Raw genomic sequence first — 23,313 nt, 5'->3', positions numbered from 1 at the left:
AGTCTTACAATATAAACACACCTTAAATAAACGTGAATAGTCTTACAATATAAACACCTTAAATAAGCGTGAATAGTCTTACAATATAAACACACCTTAAATAAACGTGAATAGTCTTACAATATAAACACACCTTAAATAAACGCGAACATCCTTACAATATAAACACACCTTAAATAAACGTGAATAGTCTTACAATATAAACACACCTTAAATAAACGTGAATATTCTTAACCTTAAATAAACGTGAATGTTCTTACAATATAAACACACCTTAAATAAACGTGAATAGTCTTACAATATAAACACACCTTAAATAAACGTGAATATTCTTACATAGTTCCATAGTTCATTTATTTGGTATAGCCCTGTGAGCCATTCGGCTCTTGAATCGGGTGCAACCGCAACAAACAAAAACATGAACAAGAAAACATCTTAAAGTGATTATGTGACTGTGCAAACAGAAAATCCAGGCAAAAAACATCAAAAATATTCCTGAAATAGCACCGTACACCAACGCTGTGTGCAAAAATCCCAGTGGGATGCAAGTCAAATAACAACAACAACAACCACAAGACAACTAAGATTAAGGCCATCAGTCTAACTCCGTACTACAATAAACAAAAACATGGCCAAAACCAAAAAAACGTTTTCGAAATCACCAAAATAAAAGCCATAAATGCAATGTAACAGTGATCATAGGGACTGTGACCGAATTTTTTAACAATAAACTACATAAATAAATTATAACACCAAAATCTAGAGCCATATTTTAGGCCACTGAATAGCAGTGGCAGCTAGGGTTGTACGACTCCCGCATGCCCCGCACCGAGCCCGGCACAACAGCCGCGGCCACATCGGACCGGGTCGACGTGTAACGCGTCTGTCTTTGTGACGTCACACCCCAGTGCCGCACAAGTCACCGGGATGACGTTCACCCGACGACGTCACGCCTTACGAACCGCGCTGCCCACAACGTGCGAACGAGGTCATCGCGTCGCCGCGGCCGGTTGACGTCAAATTCCCGGAAGACAATCGTCAACATCGCGGTGACGCATGACGTCATCGCGCGTCGGTTTCCAGGTTGACGTCACGCCCGGGCCTTTCCCGCACCTTCACGGCCGCCGACGCCGCTGCTGTTTCTTGTTAACCTGCTCTGCCTCCTCTCGACTGAACCGCGGGACCTCAGGAACAACAACAGCAGCAGCAGCAGAGAGCCATGCTGCCCGGCAGCAAGAAGGCGAAGGACGGGCCCAGGCTGCTGGCCGCGAGCTGCCCGGACGAGCGCTGCGGTGCCCGCCTGCTGCTGCCCGCGGCAGGAGGCCCCGCGCAGTGCTCGGCGTGCGGCCGCAGCTTCGAGGTGGAGGCGGCCCGGGGCCCCGCGGGCCTCTCCCGCGAGGTGCGACACGCACAGCAGCAGCAGAAGCAGCTCCTTCCCCTCACTAACACTAACCACCATCCCCTCACGAAAGCGTCTCCCCCCCCCATCTCTACCCCCACCCCCCGCTCTTCTCTGCGAGTCTCCCGAATTTCTCACGCGAGGTGCGACACGCGCTGCCTCCCCCCCCCCCACGCGCTGCCCCCCCCCCCCACGCGCTGCCCCCCCCACGCCTCGTGCCCCCCTCAGTCGCTCAGTCTCTTCGCGTCTTCTCACGCATTGGGATCGGCGTTAGAGCGGCCTCTCGCCCCCCCCCCACCTTAACCCCCCTCACCTTAACCCCCCCACCTTACCCCCCCCCACCTTAACCCCCCCCACCTTAACCCCCCCACACCTTAACCCCCCCCACCTTAACCCCCCCCCACCTTAACCCCCCCCCACCTTAACCCCCCCACCTTAACCCCCCCCACCTTAACCCCCCCCCACCTTAACCCCCCCCCACCTTAACCCCCCCACCTTAACCCCCCCCACCTTAACCACCCCCACCTTAACCCCCCCACCACCTTAACCCCCCCACCACCTTAACCCCCCCCACCTTAACCCCCCCACCTTAACCCCCCCCCCACCTTAACCCCCCCACCACCTTAACCCCCCACCTTAACCCCCCCCACCTTAACCCCCCCCCCACCTTAACCCACCCCCCCACGCCTTAACCCCCCCCCCACACCTTAACCCCCCCCACACACACACCTTAACCCACCCCCCCACCTTAACCCACCCCCCCCCACCTTAACTCCCCCCCCACCTTAACTCCCCCCCCCACCTTAATTCCCCCCCCACCTTAACCCCCCCCCAGCTTAACCCCCTCCCACATTAACCCCCCCCCACCTTAACCCCCCCACCTTAAACCCACCCCCCCACCTTAAACTCCCCACACACCTTAACCCACCCCCCACCTTAACCCCCTCCCACCTTAACCCCCCCCACCTTAAACCCACCACCCCACCTTAAACTCCCCCCCCCCACACACCTTAACCCACCCCCCACCTTAACCCCCTCCCACCTTAACCAATCCCCCCCCACCTTAAACCCACCCCCCCACCTTAAACTCCCCCCCACACACGTTAACCCACCCCCCCACCTTAAACCCACCCCCCCCCCCCACCTTAAACTCCCCCCCCACACCTTAACCCACCCCCCACCTTAACACGTCTCTTGTGTGTGCTCGCCTTGAGCTCGGCTTCGGCACGTTCATGACACGTCGGGGGTCCGTGTGGGGGTGATGGTGTGGGGGTGATGGGGTGGGGGTAATGGTGTGGGGGTGGTGGTGAGAGTGTGGGGGTGATGGTGTGGTGTGGGGGTGGTGGTGTGGGGTGTGGTGTGGTGAGAGTGTGGGGGTGATGGTGTGGGGGTGATGGTGTGGGGGTGATGGTGTGGGGGTGATGGTGTGGGGGTGATGGTGTGGTGAGAGGGTGGGGGTGATGGTGTGGGGGTGATAGAGTGTGGGGGTGATGGGGTGATGGTGTGGTGAGAGTGTGGTGAGAGTGTGGGGGTGATGGTGTGGGGGTGATGGTGTGGTGTGGGGGTGATGGTGTGGTGCGAGTGTGGGGGTGATGGTGTGGTGTGGGGGTGTGGTGTGGTGAGAGTGTGGGGGTGTGGTGAGAGTGTGGGGTTGATGGTGTGGGGGTGATGGTGTGGTGCGAGTGTGGGGTGATGGTGTGGTGAGAGTGTGAGGATGATGGGGTGATGGTGTGGTGAGAGTGTGGGGGTGATGGTGTTGGGGTGATGGTGTGGTGAGAGTGTGGGGGTGATGGTGTGGTGAGAGTGTGGGGGTGATGGTGTGGTGAGAGAGTGGGGGGGGTTGATGGTGTGGGGGTGATGGTGTTGGGGTGATGGTGAGGGTGTGGGGGTGATGGTGTGGTGAGAGTGTGGGGGGGGTTGATGGTGTGGGGGTGATGGTGTGGGGGTGATGGTGTGGGAGTGATGGTGTGGTGAGAGTGTGGGGGGGGGGATGATGGTGTGGTGCGAGTGTCTCCTTCCTCTCCGTCTCGTGCAGAAGTCTCTCGACACACTCGCTGGGCGTGAGAGCGTCTCACGCGTCGAGGGCGTGAGACTTGTTATTGAGGTTTTGTTTGCGATGTGTGTGTGGGGGGGGTGTATGCGCATACTCGCGCGTTTCCTGTGCGGTTCGTGAGAGGGCGGTACTCTTTGTGTATTTCATAAACCCCGTACAGTATACACACAGACACATATCTATACTATAGATGTATTCAGTGGAGCAAAACTAGCCATAGCCCACCCCTATACGACTGCCACCCATGCTGCTCTAGGGGGTGTCACCACGGGTCAACCTGAACACGACGACAATCTCTCTGTCCAGCTTTCACTCATCCCGAGTCGCGCCGATGTCGCCCAGCTGCGATTTGCCAACACTGTAGCAACGCCGCCGATATGTCACTCGCGCGCATTGCCCGTCTCACGCACGCGTCGTGGGGGAATTGTCTTCAATGTGTGGGGGAGCAAACTGGGGGGGCGGGGGGTCATGTATGCCATGCCTAGTAGTCAGGGCGGGGTTGAGGTTTCGTGTCAAGTTACCAAGTGAGAATCATGTCCAGTGTCAGAATCGTTATTTAGGCTGGAGGAATCCGATGAGCTATGAAGCTTTTTCACAGATGCCCAGTATGGGCGGGTCAGAAAGTAGCCATTGAAACCCATGTCGAGTGGCCATTGGGACCCATGTCAAGTGGCCATTGGGACCCATGTCAAGTGGCCATTGGAACACATGTCGAGTGGCCATTGGGACCCATGTCAAGTGGCCATTGAGACCCATGTCAAGTAGCCATTGGGACCCATGTCAAGTAGCCATTGGGACCCATGTCGAGTGGCCATTGGGACCCATGTCAAGTAGCCATTGGGACCCCTGTCAAGTAGCCATTGGGACCCATGTCAAGTAGCCATTGGGACCCATGTCAAGTAGCCATTGATACCCCTGTCAAGTGGCCATTGGAACACATGTCGAGTGGCCATTGGGACCCATGTCGAGTGGCCATTGGGACCCATGTCGAGTGGCCATTGAGACCCATGTCGAGTGGCCATTGGGACTCATGTCGAGTGGCCATTGGGACCCATGTCGAGTGGCCATTGGGACCCATGTCGAGTGGCCATTGGGACCCATGTCGAGTGGCCATTGAGACCCATGTCGAGTGGCCATTGGGACCCATGTCAAGTGGCCATTGGGACCCATGTCAAGTGGCCATTGATACCCATGTCAAGTAGCCATTGGGACCCATGTCGAGTGGCCATTGGGACCCATGTCAAGTGGCCATTGGGACCCATGTCAAGTGGCCATTGATACCCATGTCAAGTAGCCATTGGGACGCATGTCGAGTGGCCATTGGGACCCATGTCAAGTGGCCATTGGGACCCATGTCAAGTGGCCATTGGGACCCATGTGAAGTAGCCATTGGGACCCATGTGAAGTAGCCATTGGGACCCATGTCAAGTGGCCATTGGGACCCATGTCAAGTGGCCATTGGGACCCATGTCAAGTGGCCATTGGGACCCATGTCAAGTGGCCATTGGGACCCATGTCAAGTGGCCATTGGGACCCATGTGAAGTAGCCATTGGGACCCATGTCAAGTGGCCATTGGGACCCATGTCAAGTAGCGATTGGGACCCATGTCAAGTGGCCATTGGGACCCATGTCAAGTGGCCATTGGGACCCATGTCGAGTGGCCATTGGGACCCCTGTCAAGTAGCCATTGGGACCCATGTCAAGTAGCCATTGGGACCCATGTCAAGTGGCCATTGGGACCCATGTCAAGTGGCCATTGGGACCCATGTCGAGTGGCCATTGGGACCCATGTCGAGTGGCCATTGGGACCCCTGTCAAGTGGCCATTGGGACCCATGTCAAGTAGCCATTGGGACCCATGTCAAGTGGCCATTGGGACCCATGTCAAGTGGCCATTGGGACCCATGTCGAGTGGCCATTGGGACCCATGTCGAGTGGCCATTGGGACCCATGTCAAGTGGCCATTGGGACCCATGTCAAGTAGCCATTGGGACCCATGTCAAGTGGCCATTGGGACCCATGTCGAGTGGCCATTGGGACCCATGTCGAGTAGCCATTGGGACCCATGTCAAGTAACCATTGGGACCCATGTCGAGTGGCCATTGGGACCCATGTCAAGTGGCCATTGGGACCCATGTCAAGTGGCCATTGGGACCCATGTCAAGTAGCCATTGGGACCCATGTGAAGTAGCCATTGGGACCCATGTCAAGTAGCCATTGGGACCCATGTCAAGTGGCCATTGGGACCCATGTCAAGTAGCCATTGGGACCCATGTCAAGTGGCCATTGGGACCCATGTCGAGTGGCCATTGGGACCCATGTCAAGTAGCCATTGGGACCCATGTCAAGTGGCCATTGGGACCCATGTGAAGTAGCCATTGGGACCCATGTGAAGTAGCCATTGGGACCCATGTCAAGTGGCCATTGGGACCCATGTCAAGTGGCCATTGGGACCCATGTCGAGTGGCCATTGGGACCCCTGTCAAGTAGCCATTGGGACCCATGTCAAGTAGCCATTGGGACCCATGTCAAGTGGCCATTGGGACCCATGTCAAGTAGCCATTGGGACCCATGTCAAGTAGCCATTGGGACCCATGTCAAGTAACCATTGGGACCCATGTCAAGTAGCCATTGGGACCCATGTCAAGTGGCCATTGGGACCCATGTCGAGTGGCCATTGGGACCCATGTCGAGTGGCCATTGGGACCCATGTCAAGTGGCCATTGGGACCCATGTCGAGTGGCCATTGGGACCCCTGTCAAGTGGCCATTGGGACCCATGTCGAGTGGCCATTGGGACCCATGCCAAGTGGCCATTGGGACCCATGTCAAGTAGCCATTGATACCCCTGTCAAGTGGCCATTGGAACACATGTCGAGTGGCCATTGGGACTCATGTCGAGTGGCCATTGGGACCCATGTCGAGTGGCCATTGAGACCCATGTCGAGTGGCCATTGGGACTCATGTCGAGTGGCCATTGGGACCCATGTCGAGTGGCCATTGGGACCCATGTCGAGTGGCCATTGGGACCCATGTCGAGTGGCCATTGAGACCCATGTCGAGTGGCCATTGGGACCCATGTCAAGTGGCCATTGGGACCCATGTCAAGTGGCCATTGATACCCATGTCAAGTAGCCATTGGGACCCATGTCGAGTGGCCATTGGGACCCATGTCAAGTGGCCATTGGGACCCATGTCAAGTGGCCATTGATACCCATGTCAAGTAGCCATTGGGACGCATGTCGAGTGGCCATTGGGACCCATGTCAAGTGGCCATTGGGACCCATGTCAAGTGGCCATTGGGACCCATGTGAAGTAGCCATTGGGACCCATGTGAAGTAGCCATTGGGACCCATGTCAAGTGGCCATTGGGACCCATGTCAAGTGGCCATTGGGACCCATGTCAAGTGGCCATTGGGACCCATGTCAAGTGGCCATTGGGACCCATGTCAAGTGGCCATTGGGACCCATGTGAAGTAGCCATTGGGACCCATGTCAAGTGGCCATTGGGACCCATGTCAAGTAGCGATTGGGACCCATGTCAAGTGGCCATTGGGACCCATGTCAAGTGGCCATTGGGACCCATGTCGAGTGGCCATTGGGACCCCTGTCAAGTAGCCATTGGGACCCATGTCAAGTAGCCATTGGGACCCATGTCAAGTGGCCATTGGGACCCATGTCAAGTGGCCATTGGGACCCATGTCGAGTGGCCATTGGGACCCATGTCGAGTGGCCATTGGGACCCCTGTCAAGTGGCCATTGGGACCCATGTCAAGTAGCCATTGGGACCCATGTCAAGTGGCCATTGGGACCCATGTCAAGTGGCCATTGGGACCCATGTCGAGTGGCCATTGGGACCCATGTCGAGTGGCCATTGGGACCCATGTCAAGTGGCCATTGGGACCCATGTCAAGTAGCCATTGGGACCCATGTCAAGTGGCCATTGGGACCCATGTCGAGTGGCCATTGGGACCCATGTCGAGTAGCCATTGGGACCCATGTCAAGTAACCATTGGGACCCATGTCGAGTGGCCATTGGGACCCATGTCAAGTGGCCATTGGGACCCATGTCAAGTGGCCATTGGGACCCATGTCAAGTAGCCATTGGGACCCATGTGAAGTAGCCATTGGGACCCATGTCAAGTAGCCATTGGGACCCATGTCAAGTGGCCATTGGGACCCATGTCAAGTAGCCATTGGGACCCATGTCAAGTGGCCATTGGGACCCATGTCGAGTGGCCATTGGGACCCATGTCAAGTAGCCATTGGGACCCATGTCAAGTGGCCATTGGGACCCATGTGAAGTAGCCATTGGGACCCATGTGAAGTAGCCATTGGGACCCATGTCAAGTGGCCATTGGGACCCATGTCAAGTGGCCATTGGGACCCATGTCGAGTGGCCATTGGGACCCCTGTCAAGTAGCCATTGGGACCCATGTCAAGTAGCCATTGGGACCCATGTCAAGTGGCCATTGGGACCCATGTCAAGTAGCCATTGGGACCCATGTCAAGTAGCCATTGGGACCCATGTCAAGTAACCATTGGGACCCATGTCAAGTAGCCATTGGGACCCATGTCAAGTGGCCATTGGGACCCATGTCGAGTGGCCATTGGGACCCATGTCGAGTGGCCATTGGGACCCATGTCAAGTGGCCATTGGGACCCATGTCGAGTGGCCATTGGGACCCCTGTCAAGTGGCCATTGGGACCCATGTCGAGTGGCCATTGGGACCCATGCCAAGTGGCCATTGGGACCCATGTCGAGTGGCCATTGGGACCCATGTGAAGTAGCCATTGGGACCCATGTCAAGTAGCCATTGAGACCCATGTGACGTAGCCATTGTGACCCATGTCAAGTGGCCATTGGGACCCCTGTCAAGTAGCCATTGGGACCCATGTGAAGTAGCCATTGGGACCCATGTCAAGTAGCCATTGAGACCCATGTCAAGTGGCCATTGGGACCCATGTCGAGTGGCCATTGGGACCCATGTCAAGTAGCCATTGAGACCCATGTGACGTAGCCATTGGGACCCATGTCAAGTAGCCATTGGGACCCATGTCAAGTAGCCATTGGGACCCATGTCAAGTAGCCATTGGGACCCATGTCAAGTGGCCATTGGGACCCATGTCAAGTGGCCATTGGGACCCATGTCGAGTGGCCATTGGGACCCATGTCGAGTGGCCATTGGGACCCATGTCAAGTGGCCATTGGGACCAATATCAAGGTAGCTATGGGGTCTTATATCTAATAGCCAATGGTACTCATGTCAAGTAGCTAAGGGAGTTCGTGTCAAGTTACCAAAGAGACAAATGTCAAGTGACCAAGATAGATTTTGATTTAAAGCTTTCGTGACTGCAGGGATTCATATTCTTGGTTCTTTCGGTAAAGTCACGTAGAAGGGAAACAATAAAATAATACAAATATAAAACAATAAAATGCTTACGACGTTTCGACTGCAACACAAGCAGCCATCATCATTGCTTGTGTTGCAGTCGAAACGTCGTGAGCATTTTATTGTTTTATATTTGTATTATTTTATTGTGTCCCTTCTACGTGACTTTACCGAAAGAACCAAGAATATGACCAATATAGTTCTAACTTAAAATCAGAAGGTTGCAAGTGCAACATCCTTTTTGGCATTCAACCTGGCCCATCATTTCATTGGGGGTATATAAAAGGAGCATTGTGTGAGATGTCAACAGCGTCTTGTGTTATGCAAGATTTGCAATGGGAATGTAGAATTTTTCAAAGTTAGCTCTGGACAGCCAAATGAGATGGGTGCCTCTCCCAGTGCTCGTTTGGTTGGTCACAATCTACTTGTTGACACTTTGACTTTCATTTTTCAAACTGTTTCCCAGCTCAAATGAGTTCTGGAAGGTGCTCGTGTCCCTTGGCAGCCTTGAGCCAGTATTGCACATAACTTGTTGGTATGGAAAAACATGAATTTTCCAGTTTGATAGGCTGGCTGGTTCATGATGTTTTCCCCATAAAATTTCATAACAAGCGAGACAATGGTGTCTCGTTATATGATGAACTATGCTTTAACAACACGATCAATGCATCGTCTCATCAGTATTCCTTCATGTACTGTAGCATAACGTAGTGTCACTTAAATGTCTTGTTTGGGGCCATCACTAGCAACCCACGCTATTATTACAGAGCACCACAGCCAATTATAATATCACCCCATAATTATACCCTTATGTTGCATCACGTAAAGGTCTGCCTGATGTCAAGTGGATCCAAAGCACTTGTGTGGCAGTGTCATGGCATGTCATATATTCCCGTTCAAATGTGCATATAAACAGGACAAAAGTAATGCCTTCAAATTGAGAACTCTTCCTAAAGTTGATTGCTTTCCGGATTAACAAATCTACTTATCCAAAGTTGAGAGGGCATGCTTTTAAACAAACGGCGATATCACATTGCAATAAAAAACATACGTATGTTTTTAATTAATAATGACCTATATATAGCCAGGAAAGCCTAATTGATTCCTGTTCTTGACAAGAGCCCTACATTAGGAAGTTCACATATTTCCATTAGAGTTTGGCATGTGGAGCGAAACCGGAGTACTCAGAGAAAATCCACGTAAACAAAGGTATAACTCTTAACTGCTCCACACAGATGTAATAATCCATTGCTGTGATGTCATATCCTGGCCACCTCACAGTTCAAGTTTACCAAATATGTTATTCACACGTAATATCCCAAGTACCAACCAGCTTAACGCTGTTTAGCTTCTAAGTTATGATGAGATTTGTCTCACTATGGTTGATTTGGTTGGATTTCTAAAAGGTTCGTTAACCTTTACATTGATTCCACATCCAGATGATTATAGGGAAGAAGTAGCTTGTTGGTCGTGGCCAGATTATTGTATGTGTTATTGTATGTCTGTGTGTGTGTGCATGCATGTGTTTTTATGTGGGCTCGGCTTGATTCAAACTTGCCATTAGGAGGAAATTTAGTGAATATTTGTCAATGGATTGAGTCATGGTAAATGTGGCTTCATTCACAAACAAGAAATATTACACGGTTAGGAGAGGAAGTGAAATAATTGAATGCATGGTGTGGGTGGGAGGAAGTGATATGTACAGTGCTTCAGCATCGGAGTGCTTGTTTATGATTACTGTAACAATAGTGGCCAAACCGTGGCTTGCATGTCACATGTGGCTCCCAGCCAGTTTAAGTGCATGCCACTTTATAGATGCGCAGCTGATTTTTCACTTGTCAATGATAGGTTTGTTTAAAACAGCAAATCTCTTTGGAAGAGGGAGCAGCCCAGAGCACTTTCCTCTGGCAGCTGAGCCAGCGATGGGTACTCCTGAGGTGCTCCTGCAGATTGCAAAATTCAAAACTCCACAGCCAAGCGGTCGTATGAACATCCCACACGATCAACCCACGTGACCTACTCAGCACATGCCTTGTGCGACTCTCGGCCATATGAGGATTTTGGTTCGTGGCTCCTCGGGTGAGATCGTTTGGTCGCTCCTCATATATAAGACGCGTTGGCGCTTCAGAGACAAAACTTAAATGTTAACCATGGAAATAAAATTGTCATGAGGTGCGACATCATGAGTGGTGACTGCACAGTGGCACCACACAGGCTCGGGTGTTAACACTAGGTGACATCAGCATCTCTACTCAGGGTGTAACAATACATAGATTAATATTGATTATGCTCGCACTGTATATATACACACACACATCAACCTCATGCTATATACACCTGTAAAAATCGGTCTTTGTTCGACTAGTATGTGTTGTATGCAGTGGATTGATGGTGGCTCCTTCCAACTTCTAGAGGCTGCAACATACCACCACGGTGTTAATTAAAAGAGGAATCGACTCATGAATATAATTGTGAACTCTCATCATGAAGGTTAACACACCCTAGTCTTTACTCGTATGAACCCAGACGTGATAAACTAGCTGAATGCATCTGTATCCTGACGGTGGGTGTCATATGTCCAAGTAAAATATAAAAGGTGGATTAGAGTCAGAATCAGAATTTTTAACAGCTGCCCTTAGAATGAATTTAACTATATTTTATTCTGACCTTGGACTTGTATGTTATATTTGTCTGACTTGTCCTTCCTGAGGGGGCTATAATGCACTGAAGTACTCTACATGGTTATGAATGCCTTTGCTTTACTGCGGCTAGCCGGGCATCGATTGTTCCGCTTTGAAAGGCAGACCAAGTGCCAACAGTCTTGATGTGGAAAGAAAATGGCAACTACTCAATCAATGCTATTCACGTATGTATAATTCAGTTTCTTTCCTTACATGTATCGATCTTCAAGGTGCACGTTGTCTAAAATTGCTGTAAATGCGCCAGTATCGTTAGAGCTCAGAAGTGTATTTGGGCCTGGTTAGCACCGAGATGGGTGACCACCGTGGCTTGCCAGGAGTTGTAGGTGTGGGATTGCGAGGTGGCCAGAGTGTCGGAGTGTCAAGTTGTACCTCCCCTGTTATGCATTTGTGTTCTCTGGGTATCTCCTGTTTGCCTGCCACATAAAAAAAAAACTCGTCAATAGAATTATCCAAGCATTCCAAGGTAGGGCCTGCCTAAAAAACAGTCTGAAGACTCATTGAGTCTTTTCCTGGGTAAGTAATTGGTAATATAATTGTATTGATAGGAAGACGCATATTAAATACACTATTCATGTATCTGTATAAGCCATGAAAGATCAACTTCGTAATCTCACAATACTTTGTGCTTGTACCTTTTTCCTGGAGTGTGAACTTGTTAAGCCTGTTCGAAATTCTGACGTCGTGCCGAGTATGTGCGTTGTGTTTAAATAGTCTTACCTCCGTCATATAATTTTCAGGAAGACATCAGTTGTAGGGCCACCACACATTTGAAACCACTGGGTTTGACAGCATGGTGATGGGTGTTTTAACATATATTGTCGGGGGCCGCCAGTGGCCTGCGGGCCTTTTATTGGAGGACACTGGCCAAAAATTATTGGCTTCTGGGAGCTGAAGTTGTTCCCTTCACCAATGTGCAACACAGCAACATGTGTCCACGTGCCACCGAGCACACACTTGGCTAAAGGCAGTACATGTGAAAACCAAGGTTACATGTGCGTGCACCACATTAATGCTTATTACCTATCCTGTATGTAGTTATATTTGGTGTATTTTTATTAAATGCTTCCTAGATAAGACAAGATTATTGAACATCATCCTCCGTTCATTGTGTGGAGGATATGACGTTTAGTACAGCTACTAGCCCTAATGCGTTGTTTAGTTTAATAAATGTCTTAACTTCCACCACAGCCTGTGTGGAGAATTATAACATTTAGTACAGTTACCAAAACAGGGCTGGAACGGTTTGACTCCCTGACGATTTGATGTATTGCATCCATTCTTGGTTGGCGATTCTACTGTGGAATCCAAAAGGTACTCCCAGTTATGGATAATGGAAATGTTGTTCATAATATTTGATATTATGAAATGCCACCCTCTCATCATCTCGTCTGGATTGAGAGGAGAGTACAGATTTAATATGTGCTTCCTGTTTTTGTAATGTCTTGTTGATACCTTCACCTTCTGTAAATTTTGTCTTGCATTCACACTATATTTTTTGTTACATTTTATTAATCAAATTCTGTGTCCATTACATTGTCTCCCTGTGCCATGTCGGTCCATGCAATGCTAAAATTAGAATATCATTAACGTTAGGTTTTGCAGACGTTGCATCGCCTTACAGTACATTTTTACGGCAAGCACTTAAATCACGTATTGGTTTGGGTCATATATCGATATTCACCAATGCACAGTTTAATTGTTCCAAACCTAATTAACAGGCAATGCCACTTCTAAAGTACCCCCTCATTTTATCCTCCGGAAAGCAGAGACCCCAATCCTCCCCTCGTCGTTAATCCTTGATATAATATTAAATGACGCGATGAACACCTGATGTATTAAATCTGGTTGGGTGGGGGGGGTTATTATGAGAGTTATCATTTTCTAATTAGTTTTCACTTTTGACACGAATTTTCGAATGTTCGAGAAACCATTTTCTGGCATTGCCAGGTGTCTGGAGTTTTTCTTCAGCCAACCTGTATATAGAGTGGCTCAGTGGCAAGCCAGTGGGTTGACCAAGAAGCATTCGAGTTACCTTATATGGGCTTGCCCTGCACATGCTTTTTTGGTATGGATAACATGAGTGAATTATGGCTGCGCTATGTGTGCGTATGGTCCTTCCCCGGCGGACATGCACTTGCGTAAGAAGAGCTAATTTTGTGATTATTCTAAGACTGTTGATGCTAGAAAAAGCTTGCAACATATCTCTGCAAATAAACCATTGACTTCATAACAAGCTACAATACAGTTCTGATCTTCGAGCAGGTGGTCTCCAATTGATGAATGTGTGAATACAAAATCCTGGTCAAGTGTTGTCTTGGATCACCACCAACATCATCCCTCTGAGGATGGTAAAATGTGCACCACCTGCTGTTGAGGCTTACACCCCACTCGCTTCGAAGTCAACAGTGGCTGTCCGAGGGATAGATTTCGGAATGTAGACTTTGCTCCACTTGTTCATCTCCACCAATGGAGATGAGCACCACTCATTGATCATTTGAGAAAGGAGGCACGGTTAATTTTTCACCCTCATCGTTGTTATTATCATCAATTTTGAGACTGTGGTCATCAAATGATCTTTTTCCACTTACCAACATTGATACTATTCAATTAATAAACAAAAAACCAAGGGTCATAATTATAAAAACAGCAATCATTGTAACCAACGGTTTAGGCTTTTGATCTGACTTTTTTTAGTTTTTCCCTCCATTTGCGAACACTTTAAGTGATCTATAGACAAACAGAAATCAAGGGCCAGTCATCAGCATATTCAACAACATCTTTTCCACCAAGTTCCATTATTACGGCTTTGTGTTCTTCACATTTTTTGTGTATATGCCAATTTGGAGTGACTCAAATAGCAAAAATGAATGGCCAGTCATCATCATTCATAGGTTTGCTATGATATTGTTGTTCATGATTATTTATAAATCTTTATTTCAGGATGATAATCAATACATCAGTTTCCCATAACCGTTTATGTAATTGTAAATGTTTGTGTATATTTTTTGTGCTTTGCGGGATTACCAGTCTTAACAAATATGACTTAAAACGTTATTCAACTGCAGTTCACTAAATATCTTGTAACCATAAGTATTTTGATCATCGCAACTCAACAATCTACAATGCTTATGGTACACATGCTTTTATTGACGCATGAAACGACTAAGTAATTACAGTGGCTCCTAAAATTATGATGTCATATAACCACAGCGCCATCAGTTACTCTGAGAGACATTTATAAAAAAAAAAAAAAAGACAAATGGTCGATGGAATTGTATTTTGAACTTTCAAGCATGATGCTTTAGTTATTTTATAATTTTGTGTAAGAAGCTACAATATTGCAATCATAAAATATATGACAATCCCTACAGTGATATCTTGCAGAACAGCCGATACAGTTATCGTGGATGTTATATCGTACGACAAAGCGCAGTACCCTATCTCTATACCCTCGCTGCACCGTTGACTTGTCGCGGCCGCCTTCGAGAGGCGACTCGCAATGAACACTCGGTGCCGCTCTCGTTCCACAGCAGGCCACCCTCCAGAACCTCCTCCGCAACTTCCTGCTGACGGGTGGCAGCGGCACGGGCGCGCTGGGCGGCAGGAAGCCCATCGCCCCGCTCGCGCGCGTCGACGGGCTCTGCAACTACCAGTGCAAGCTGCTGTCGCCCATCCTGACGGCGCACGGCATGGACCGCGCGACGGGGCGCGCCCGCCTGCTCAGCGACATGGGCCAGGGCAGCACGTTCGACTGCGCCGTGCTGGGCGACCGCGGCTTCCGGATCGAGCCGGAGAACCTGGCCGTGGAGGGATACGGCAGGGACCGCTCCGGCAGCATGGTGTACCTGCGTGTGCGTTGCCTACCCCCCCCCCCCCCCCCGCCATCCTCGATAGTTTTCCCGCAAGCGCGTGCCTCGTGTCAATGCGTACTCGGAGTGCGAGCGCTCGGATGATATTGGTCTGGAAAGTCGATAGGCAAGTTGAACTAAAAAACTATATTCTAAGATACAGAACTGAGTTCTGCTTCTATATGACTTAATCCATAATGCTTCCCAATAACGCTTGACTTTACATGAAAGGTTTTTTTTAGCATTGATCAGGAGTCCCATAGTTTAGATGGTTGCTCTTGCCAATAATAACTTGCAACCGAGAAACGTTTGTTTAGCAAATCTGACTATCGATGAGATCCAGAAGGTCGAAACCGATCCAGTTTTATTGCTTAAACAAATGCTGTTGGACAATGTTGTTCTAATAAGGCAATAAATAGCACTGTAGGACGAAGTATGTTTTAATTTATACGTGGAGACACAGAAGGGAGTTGTGCTTATGTAAAGTAGGAGTGTGCTCATTGTAGATGTTGACCATGTAATGATTCACCTCCCTCTGGGCATTTGATAAATTATCACGGTGAGAGTTTCCGTGTACCATCTGAGTATACTTTGTAAGAGTGTACTCCCCCCCCCCCCCCCTTGCAGGAGACTCTTCGTTTGATCGCTGTTGCTAACGGGGACGAGGAGCGGCTGGTGCCCATCCACGCGGAGATGGACGGACACTGCCTGGTGCACGCAGTGTCACGTGCACTCGTCGGCTGGGAGCTCTTCTGGCACGCGCTCCGGCAGAACCTCAAGGTGAGCGTGCTGCTCGTAATTTTTTCCTCTTCTCTCTTTTCTATTCCTATTCCAATTATGCTGTCAGAATCTTCACCCCACTCCCCCCCCCCCCACTGTGAAGGCAAACAATACATTCCATATTTTTGCATCTTCAAAAATATGCAATTGAGAGTTCGCCGTAGATCGATACGTTCATGGCGTTATCGCTCGTGACACCACGATGGTATGTGATGCCTCCGACAGGCGCACTTCCGGGACAACCTGGAGCGCTACAAGGAGCTGTTCCGCGAGTTTGTGGACACGTGCGAGTGGCAGGACATCGTGAGCGAGTGCGACCCGGCGTTTGTTCCGCCCGAGGGAGTGCCCCTGGGCCTGCGCAATATCCATATTTTTGGACTCGCAAACGTGCTGCGACGGCCGATACTTCTGCTCGACTCCTGGGAGGGCATGCAGAGCCCCGGGGACTACTCTGCCACCTTCCTGCCCGGTAATGTGCGCTTGCACAATGGCAACAACTACAACAGCCACCGTGCGCCGCCAAGCGACGGTGATGTCACCACAGTGCTTGTGCCAGGCTAGGCACACTTTGAGGCCACGTACAGTGCCCGAAGGCTTGTTGGTAGAAGCCCACGGGACAGATGCAGGTGTTATGGATGAACTAACTGGCTAAGATGGGTGATGCTCCACTTGTGCTCCACACTAAACTAAACTATGAACTAGATTATTTTTATTTGACCAGATAACACCCACTGAGCTATATACAGTGAGGGAAAAAAGTATTTGATCTCCTGCTGATTTTGTACGTTTGCCCACTGACGAAGAAATGATCAGTCGATAACTTTAATGGTAGGTTTATTTGAACAGTGAGAGACAGAATAACAACAAAAAAATCCAGAAAAACGCATGTCAAAAACGTTATAATTTTTTTTGCGTTTTAATAAGGGAAATAAGTAATTGACCCCTCTGCAAAACATGACTTAGTACTTGGTGGCAAAACCCTTGTTGGGAATCACAGAGGTTAGACGTTTCTTGTAGTTGGCCACCAGGTTTGCACACATCTCAGGAGGGATTTTTGTCCCACTCCTCTTTGCAGATCTTCTCCAAGTCGTTAAGGTTTCGAGGCTGACGTTTGGCAACTCGAACCTTCAGCTCCCTCCACAGTTTTTATATGGGATTAAGGTCTGGAGACTGGCTAGGCCACTCCAGGACCTTAATGTGCTTCTTCTTGAGCCACTCCTTTGTTGCCTTGGCCGTGTGTTTTGGGTCATTGTCATGCTGGAATACCCATCCACGATACATTTTCAATGCCCTGGCTGAGGGAAGGAGGTTCTCACCCAAGATTTTACGGTACATGGCCCCGTCCATCATCCCTTTGATGCGGTGAAGATGTCCTGTCCCCTTAGCAGAAAAACACCCCCAAAGCATAATGTTTCCACCTCCATGTTTGACGGTGGGGATGGTGTTCTTGGGGTCATAGGCAGCATTCCTCCTCCTCCAAACACGGCGAGTTGAGTTGATGCCAAAGAGCTCCATTTTGGTCTCATCTGACCACAACACTTTCACCCAGTTGTCCTCTGAATCATTCAGAAGTTCATTGGCAAACTTCAGACCGGCATATATATGTGCTTTCTTGAGCAGGGGGATCTTGCGGGCGCTGCAGAATTTCAGTCCTTCACGGCGTAGTGTGTTACCATTTGTTTTCTTGGTGACTATGGTCCCAGCTGCCATGAGATCATTGACAAGTTCTATTCGGTAAAGTTACGTAGGTAAAAAATAAAACAATAAAAATCACGACGTTTCGGCCACAACACAAGCGGCCTTCATTAGGTGAAGGGACCAGACTATCTCGAGGACAGCGCTGGAGTGAAACACAGCCACGCTCAGACCGCGACCTTTAAGCTGTGTGCGAGGAAACAAGGTGCCTTGACAAAGGAATTAGCATGAAAAAATTAGCATTTGATTGGCCGACTTAGCATGATGAACGGTGTAGAGGTGGTGTACATGCGGCTGAACATGCCGGTTGGCGAGGGGGGGAGGGGGAGTTTACCTATTGATGGTGTGAAAAGGGAATTTTTTAAGAGCTGCGAAAGTTTGGGGTACCACTACCTGAAAAAATATACTGTACCATTGAAAATTAGTTTAATGTTTGGTTCGATTTAGAACATCTTTCCAATGTATTCTTAGTTTTTTCGGTAAAGTCACGTTGAAGAGAAACAACAAAATAATAAAATATATATAAACCAATAAAAAAAACCAACACACCTGAAGATGACCGTTTGAGTTATGGTCGAAACGTCGTGAGAATTTTTTTTATTGTTTTATATATATTTCATTATTTAGTTGTTTCTCTTCAACGTGACTTTACCGAAAAAACTAAGAATATGAATTACTGCAGTCACGAAAGCTTTAAATCAAAATCTTTCCAATGGTTGCTTAATTTGAAACCATCTTCTCGGTTGAAATTGTGTCTGTGTTTATAGATCTGAATTGCCTCGTGAACAAATCTCTGATAAAAACCCGTGGGTTTGCAAAGAACCTTGGTATCGGAGAAAATTATATTGTGATCACCTACAGCGTTGTAACAGTGATCAGCTACGGCAGAAGAATTCGTTCTGCCGTGTTTCATTCTGTTCTGCCGTGTTTCCGTTCATCATGCTAAGTCGGCCAATCAAATGCTAATTTTATGCTAATTCCTTTGTCAAGGCACCTTGTTTCCTCGCACACAGCTTAAAGGTCGCGGTCTGAGCGTGGTTGTGTTTCACTCCAGCGCTGTCCTCGAGATAGTCTGGTCCCTTCACCTGATGAAGGCCGCTTGTGCTGTGGCCGAAACGTCGTGATATTTGTTTTTTTACCTACGTGACTTTACCGAATAGAACCAAAGAGTATGGATCCTTGCAGTCACGAAAGCTTTAAATCTAGAATCATTAACAAGATCCTCCCGTGTAGTTCTGGGCTGATTCCTCACCGTTCTCATGATCATTGCAACTCTACGAGATGAGATCTTGCATGGAGCCCCAGGCCGAGGGAGATTGACAGTTATTTTGTGTTTTTTCCATTTGCGAATAATCGCACCAACTGTTGTCACCTTCTCACCAAGCTGCTTGGCAATGGTCTTATAGCCCATTCCAGCCTTGTGTAGGTCTACAATCTTGTCCCTGACATCCTTGGAGAGCTCTTTGGTCTTGGCCATGGTGGAGAGTTTGGAATCTGATTGATTGCTTCTGTGGACAGGTGTCTTTTATACAGGTAACAAGCTGAGATTAGGAGCACTCCCTTTAATAGTGTGCTCCTAATCTCAGCTCGTTACCTGTATAAAAGAGACCTGGGAGCCAGAAATCTTTCTGATTGAAAGGGGGTCAAATACTTATTTCCCTCATTAAAATGCAAATCAATTTATAACATTTTTGACATGTGTTTTTCTGGATTTTTGTTTTTATTCTGTCTCTCACTGTTCAAATAAACCTACCATTAAAATTATAGACTGATCATTTCTTTGTCAGTGGGCAAACGTACAAAATCAGCAGGGGATCAAATACTTTTTTCCCTCACTGTAGCTCTTTTTCAGAAGTAGCCTGGCCACAAATGATAGCTCAACGTAGTGGCTTATCACGTCGAAATGTATAGCAGAGAAATACTCTTCAACGCATGTTTCTACATGTTGAGGGGAACAACTGGAGGACCCGGAGAAAAATCCACGCGTCCACGGGGAGAACACACAAACTCCAAATATACAGGCGTCAGGGTCTGGATCGAACTTACAACCTCCTTAGCGAGGTAGTTAACATCTCACCACCGTGACACACTGTCCCAGCTAGTTGTGTTTTAGCTGCCCGGCACTCTGCTAGTTGCGAGAATCGCTGCAATGCCAGCCTGTTTCTGGAGGGCAATGGCATTATCCATGGGCCCCAGTGTCACATGCAAAGTTTTGAACCTTCATTAATGGGAGATTGTATCTTTGTTCCTTTTATCATTATTAAAGTAGAAGCATTCATGATAAAAAATATATATTTTGGCTTTTCGACTTATGTCCTAGCTTATAAAATGAACACAATCCATAACTTAAGTCTCATCTTAATACGCCAATGCTTGCTCTGACATACGTTCCACATGTGAATGCCAGTGGTTACATTAACTTTAATCCCTACTACAAACAATAACACTAGCTTCAGCTTGAGCAGTGATTTTGCAAACACTGCAGTGTTGCGTCTACCGCAGAAAGGTACCTTACTCAAAGATCAAGACTTAAAACTCAAATTCTAGTGCACACACTATCAACTTCTCATGACTCACAAACCAAGTGCTGTTGGCGAGCACCAATTGAGACTGGCATGGCACAAGACCGCTTGGTTTCGCTCGGACAATGCCCGTCGACATTTATTTACACGCTGTACCAGATTCTCATTTAAGGAGCTGTCAGCTTAATCCTAACAGAGGTGTGAGGTAGGTTTGGATACCCTGTGTCACTGATTTGGCCAGTTGTCTTTAAACCCCAGGTCACTAGGCTCTTGTCAACTGGTTCAGAGTGCAGGGCATTAACCACTACACAACTACTCTTCACAATACGCAAAAAAGCTCAAAGATCACACGGTCTGTAGTCATGCAGACTCCTAGGGCAAGCGCTGTTAGTGAGCACCTATGCTAAGGCACATAAATTCATGAAACTATTTATACATCGTTGTATTTAAGCTTTGGACCCAGGTTACTGGGTTCAGAGTACAGTGCTGTAACCACTGCTCCACCAACACCCATCACAAGCCCATATGTGCACATACTATAAAGGCATTTTTTATAATTATTTTATGCTAATCTATTAGCTCTTAAATATTTTTTCTGCCATTCTCGCCATAGATGTCATTATATCCATGTCTGTTCCTAACCCACAGCTTATACCCTTGCCAATATTGATGTTGTTCAGTCACTTATCCCTATTTTATTGCTACTACCATGGTCTTATTAATTTTATTTTTGGGTACTTCCACCCATGTCAATGATGTGGTCTGACATATGTACCGTTTTGTTTTGTCCATGCTATGTTTATCTTTAATGTTTCAGGACGAAACATTCTCTTTTATAGCACAGTTTTAAAAAATACTTTACATTCCCTCATTTGCCAAGTTTCTATAACCTTGCTTAATTTAAGGTGTTACTAGAGTTTGGGCCTGTGTTTATCAACTTCCAATAAAAAAAAAACACTCCCCCCTCCTCCAACCTCAACATTCCACTCTTCCGTCGTCTTTGCTCCCCCCCCCCCCCACCCTCTCGTCGTCCAGGCCTCGTCGAAGAGCGGCTGTGCCGTGGCCACGACGGCCGGCTGAACGAGCCGCTGTGCGTGGCGTGGAGCAGCGCCGACCGCAACCACTACATCCCGCTCGTGGGCGTGCTGGGCCGCCCACCGCCCCGCCTGCCGGGCCTCGTCGTGCCCAAGGCGTGGGGCGTGCCGCAGGCCCTGCTGCGCCGCTACGTCGACTTCGACGAGGACGGCTCGTGCACCGTGGGCGGCAGCCGCCCTCTCCGGGGTCGCTACGTGCGTCGCCTCGTCGTCGCCATGGAGGAGGTGTACGCCAAGCGGCACGGCGGCCTCTGCCCGTCGCTCGTGGCCGACGCACGCCACTACGTGTACCGGCGGCCCGACGAGGCGGACGTGGCAGGAGCGACAGCGCTGGCGCTGCGCGAGCGCCGCCTCTACCGTTGCCTGTCGTGCGAGGCGCTGCTGGAGTTCGACGTGCCCGCGGAGTGGCTGGCGCCCGGCGGACGGCTGTACGAGCTGGCGCGACGCTCGCACGGGCTGCTGCGCACCGACCGCTCCTACAGCTTTCCGCATTTCGGCGTCGTGTGCTCGTACGTGGACGGGGAGGCGGAGGGCGGCGGCGGCGGCGGCGGCGGCGGCGGCGGCTGCCTGGAAGCCGACTACGGCGAGAGCGAGCTGCCGCGCTGCGCCTGGTGCGGGGCCAGTGCCGTGCGTAAGGTGGTGTCGGGCGACGGTGCGGTGCTCTACAAGAACGGCGACCGCACGCGGACGGCTTCCGGCGGCGGCACCGGCAGCGTGGGCCGCTGCGACTGCGGCTTCAAACACTTCTGGGACGGCGGCGAGTACGACAGGCTGCCCGAGGAGCTGCCCGTGACGCTGGAGTGGGGCGGAAGCACGGTGCGCGAGATCGTCTACTGGTTCCAGCATGAGAGTGACGCGTCGCTGAACAGCAATGCCTACGCGGAGGCGACCAAGCTCGTGGCCAAGCACTTTCCCGGCGAGTTCGGCAGCGAGCTGCTCGTGCAGAAGGTTGTCAATGCCATCCTGCGGCAGACCGCCAAGAGGACCGCTGACGGGCAGCAGCGGCAGCCCGTGTCGCTGAGCGATGGCAGTGGTCAACGGAGCTGCGGGGCGTTGGGCGATGTCGGAGTGGAACGGACTGAGGATGGGCAGCCCGAGGAGGGCAGCATGGCCGTCAGCTGCGAGAGCCCTAGAATGCAAGCGGATGCGGAGCAAGCACCGCCATCCAAGATCATCCTGACGGGGCCTAAGGGGCGGACGCTGCACCGGGAGGAGCTGACGATGAGCCAAGCGGAGCAGGACGTGGCCAGGAGAATATCGGACAAGGCTCCCTCTGCTCAGCGCAAAGCTACTGACCGTATCAAGCAGCAGCAGCAGCAGCAGAATCATCAGCAGCAAAAAGGCAAGGAGACTAAGGAGCCATTGCCCACGGAGGTCACGACCACGGCGGTGCTGGACGAAGTTCCTCATGGCGGTGCGAGTTCCGGAAAAACGGCGGTCCGCCCGGAACCGGAGAAGAAAATCCGGGCGGCCACGGCGGACGGGAGACAAGCGACGCTCACGCTGCTTCCCAGCACCACATTCGCCGAGCTGCGCGCCAGCGTGGAGCGGGAGTTCGGCATCCCCGTGACGGAGCAGCGCATCCGGTGAGACTCCCAGTGAGGCGTTATTCAGCTTGAGGAGCACAGATTAAGGAAATGATGGGCATTCTTTGACCGCCTAAGTATCATTCATCGAATGCCTGTTCATTTCACGGGTGTTATAGATTCAAGGGATTCCAAGCATTGCTAAAATGTCACGCGAACCCAGTTGGAAACTTATTTGAGGGAATCGAAATTTTAAAATGGCAATCTGCATCAGAGTGGTGAATCCTGCAGGTGGTAAAATT

General features: G+C 49.7%; 1 protein-coding gene across 2 annotated transcripts in view; it reads left to right on the top strand.

Moving 5' to 3' along the window:
- The first annotated feature begins 905 nt into the window (after positions 1 to 905).
- Positions 906 to 23,313, top strand: part of VCPIP1 (valosin containing protein interacting protein 1) — a 36,668-nt gene continuing 14,260 nt past the window's right edge. Inside the window, exons 1-5 of one of the 2 annotated variants that reach the window (XM_032959526.2) lie at positions 906 to 1,399; positions 15,080 to 15,397; positions 16,022 to 16,174; positions 16,400 to 16,643; positions 21,427 to 23,071. In XM_032959526.2, the coding sequence (XP_032815417.1) occupies positions 1,220 to 1,399; positions 15,080 to 15,397; positions 16,022 to 16,174; positions 16,400 to 16,643; positions 21,427 to 23,071 (2,540 nt within the window). In that variant the 5' untranslated portion in view covers positions 906 to 1,219. Of the gene's footprint in view, positions 1,400 to 15,076; positions 15,398 to 16,021; positions 16,175 to 16,399; positions 16,644 to 21,426; positions 23,072 to 23,313 lie in introns of both variants that reach the window. The other variant, XM_032959525.2, reaches the window with a different exon arrangement.

Source organism: Petromyzon marinus, chromosome 23, assembly GCF_048934315.1.
Source record: "Petromyzon marinus isolate PM22_M1 ecotype Great Lakes invasive population chromosome 23, UKy_Petmar_22M1.pri1.0, whole genome shotgun sequence".
NCBI lineage: Eukaryota > Metazoa > Chordata > Hyperoartia > Petromyzontiformes > Petromyzontidae > Petromyzon > Petromyzon marinus.
The sequence above is the reverse complement of the archived record's forward strand: the minus strand, read 5'-3'. Positions and strand labels throughout refer to the sequence as shown.